The sequence below is a fragment of the Chenopodium quinoa genome, unplaced genomic scaffold, assembly GCF_001683475.1.
Source record: "Chenopodium quinoa cultivar QQ74 unplaced genomic scaffold, ASM168347v1, whole genome shotgun sequence".
NCBI classification, from domain to species: domain Eukaryota; kingdom Viridiplantae; phylum Streptophyta; class Magnoliopsida; order Caryophyllales; family Amaranthaceae; genus Chenopodium; species Chenopodium quinoa.
Window position 1 is genome coordinate 1,065,053 of NW_018742879.1, and position 2,696 is coordinate 1,067,748.

The following is a 2,696-nucleotide window of genomic DNA, read 5'->3' on the forward strand; positions in this document are numbered from 1 at the left end:
GAGGATGTTTTAACACTTGTTTCTTGCCCATAATCACGAGAGTAGGTTATGGTTTTGATGTCAAGTAATCCCTCTAGCTTGAGCGAGTAGTTGGGTGCATTTGATAACTTCCCCTAATTTATCCCCTAAATCACCATTTCTATGCATGCTACTTGTGGTCCGTGATGAAGTTGAGTGGTGTAACCCATGCCCTAGGCCTTCTTAATATTGTTAATCACCTCTTAGAATTAGTTGATTTGAATTAGAATAGTGTGACGTAATACCAACTTAAAACCCCCGACTTAATCTAGCTTGTTTAAACATTAACATTTGGTGGTTGATTCAACGCCTCTCATGGGTTCGACCCTTTCTTGCCCTTGCTACTAGTTGAGTAGGATCGAGTTAGGTCTTATTTCTTGATAGGTTGACGACGTCCTATCAAGTTTTGGCGCCGTTGCCGGGGAGGCAAAGTCACATTGAATAAGTTATTGTTGAATGAGTCTAGATTTGTGTATATGTATATAATCTTCTTATTTTGTTTTTGTTTAAGCGTGTTTGCTTTGTGATAGTCATTGCTAACGTTTTCCTTAGCTTTGTTTGACTGTGCATGACACGGAGGAGTAAGCAATCACCGCTTATCCCCGTAGATCCGGAGTTAAATAGAACTTTGAGGAACGTAAGAAGGCTCCTACAAGGCACGCCGGATTTTTCTCTAGCTTATACGGATTCCGAGTCGGAGGATAATCTTGACAACGAGCAAGAGATGGCCAACCCACCGCCTCCTCCACTTCTACAAGACTATGACCACCCCGATGCATTCCAACTTCGGAGTGGCATACTTCTTCCCACCACCAATGCAAACAACTATGAGTTCTCTCCTCAACTCATAAGGATGATCCAAAGTGAACAGTTCGGGGGGAGTGCAAATGAGTGCCCTCTAGCTCATTTAGACAACTTCCTTGAGTTGTGCACTACCATCAAGCAAAACAACCTCACGGAGGAATTCATTTGGATGCATATGTTTCGGTTCTCTCTTAGGGACAAGGCTAAGTGTTGGTTGAGGTCCGTGAAAGAAGGATCCTTAACAACATGGGAAGAGGTTACCAAAGCATTTCTTGGGAAGTTTTGTCCGCCCGAAAAGACCGCGGAATTGAGAAGGAAGATTACAAGCTTCACTCAAGAGGATGATGAAACCTTAGGTGAAGCATGGGAAAGATTCAAGGATCTAAAGAGGAATTGTCCACACCATGGGTTGCCTTTATGGATGATTATTCAAAGCTTCTACGACGGTCTCACTCCTACCTCAAGGGCCAATCTTGACAACGGAGCCGGTGGTAGTCTTAAAAAGCTACCGGTGGAAGAAGCCGAGAATATGATTGAAGAAGTTGCAAGGCATTACGCCTATAGATATGATAGAAGAGAAAGTCAACCGAAGAAGAAAGGTATGCATGAGTTGAGTGCAATAGATCTCATTGCCTCAAAGTTTGATATGCTAGCTCACAAGCTAGACCAAGCAACCTCCTCAAGCGGTACCTCCTCTTCACAACCACAACCACAAGTCATGTCTTGTGAGACTTGTGGGGGTAATGATCACATGGCTTCATATTGCAATGCTACTAATGAGCAAGTTGCGGCCGTGAACCAAAGAAATGAGCAACCTTTCAATCAAGGTTGGAGGCAACAAAACCAAGGGTGGAGACAACCCAATCAAAACCAACAATCCAACTACAACAACCCTCCTCAAAACATCTACAACCAAAATCAACAAAATCAACAAGCCCCATACCGCCATCCAAACCAACAAAGACAGCAATTCAACCAACAACCTCCTCCACCCCAAAAGACTTCCCTTGAGGCCGCTCTTGAGTCTTTCATAAATCAACAAGGGAAGAGCAATGTAGAAATGAGCTCCAACATCCAACAACTTCAAGCGCACAACAAAATAATTGAGAATCAACTAGCTCAAATTGCACAACAAGTTGGGAGTTCTACCTCCAATGCTAGTGGTCAATTTCCAAGCTCAACGGTTGTGAACCCGAAGGAGCATGTCAAGGCTATCACATTGAGGTCCGGGAGAGGGTATGAAGGTCCGGTAATGAGTGAAGATGTGCCACAAAAGAGAGATGAGGGTGTGGAGGTGAGAAGTGAGAATGATGTTGAAAATGAGGTGGTAGAAGTTGAGAGAAAAGAAAAATAAAAGAGTGTTGAGGGAGACACAAAGAAAGGAGAGGGAGTTGAAGTTGAAGTGGAGAAACCCCCAATGAGAGTCTACAAGCCACCTATTCCTTTCCCTCATAGGTTGGTAGAGAAAAAATTGAATGAGAAGTTTTCAAAGTTCCTTGAGGTCATGAGAGGGCTCCAAGTGAACATTCCCTTTCTTCATGCTATGTCACAAATGCCTACATATGCGAAATTTTTAAAAGATCTCTTGTCCAACAAAAGTAGGCTTGAAGAGAGTGCAACCATCTCCCTTCCAATGGAGGTGAGCGCAATCATTCAAAACAAGCTTCCCCGAAAGCTTGGTGACCCGGGTAGCTATGCAATTCCGGTGAAGATTGGAGATATGGAAGCCATGGATGCTCTTTGTGATCTTGGGGCAAGTGTAAGCTTGATGCCCTTCTCAATTGCGAAAAATTTAAAAGTTGGTGAGATGAAGCCAACAAGAATCTCAATACAATTAGCCGATCGTTCGGTTAGATTACCAATGGGAATACTTG

At 43.4% G+C, this 2,696-nt stretch overlaps 1 protein-coding gene across 1 annotated transcript; it reads left to right on the forward strand.

Annotated features, from left to right (window-relative positions):
• Positions 1 to 742: 742 nt before the first annotated feature.
• On the forward strand, positions 743 to 2,176 carry LOC110726269. The gene is made up of 2 exons (XM_021905724.1): positions 743 to 1,649; positions 1,866 to 2,176. The coding sequence occupies exons 1-2, from the start codon at positions 743 to 745 to the stop codon at positions 2,174 to 2,176; spliced, it is 1,218 nt and encodes a 405-aa protein (XP_021761416.1).
• The last annotated feature ends 520 nt before the right edge of the window (positions 2,177 to 2,696 follow it).

Excerpts from the sequence above, each read along its gene's own strand:
- LOC110726269 (XM_021905724.1), top strand. The coding sequence starts at position 743 with ATGGCCAACCCACCGCCTCCTCCACTTCTACAAGACTATGACCACCCC. Across the intron at positions 1,650-1,865 it reads TGAGCAACCTTTCAATCAAG|GGAAGAGCAATGTAGAAATG; the intron begins GTTGGAGGCAAC and ends TAAATCAACAAG.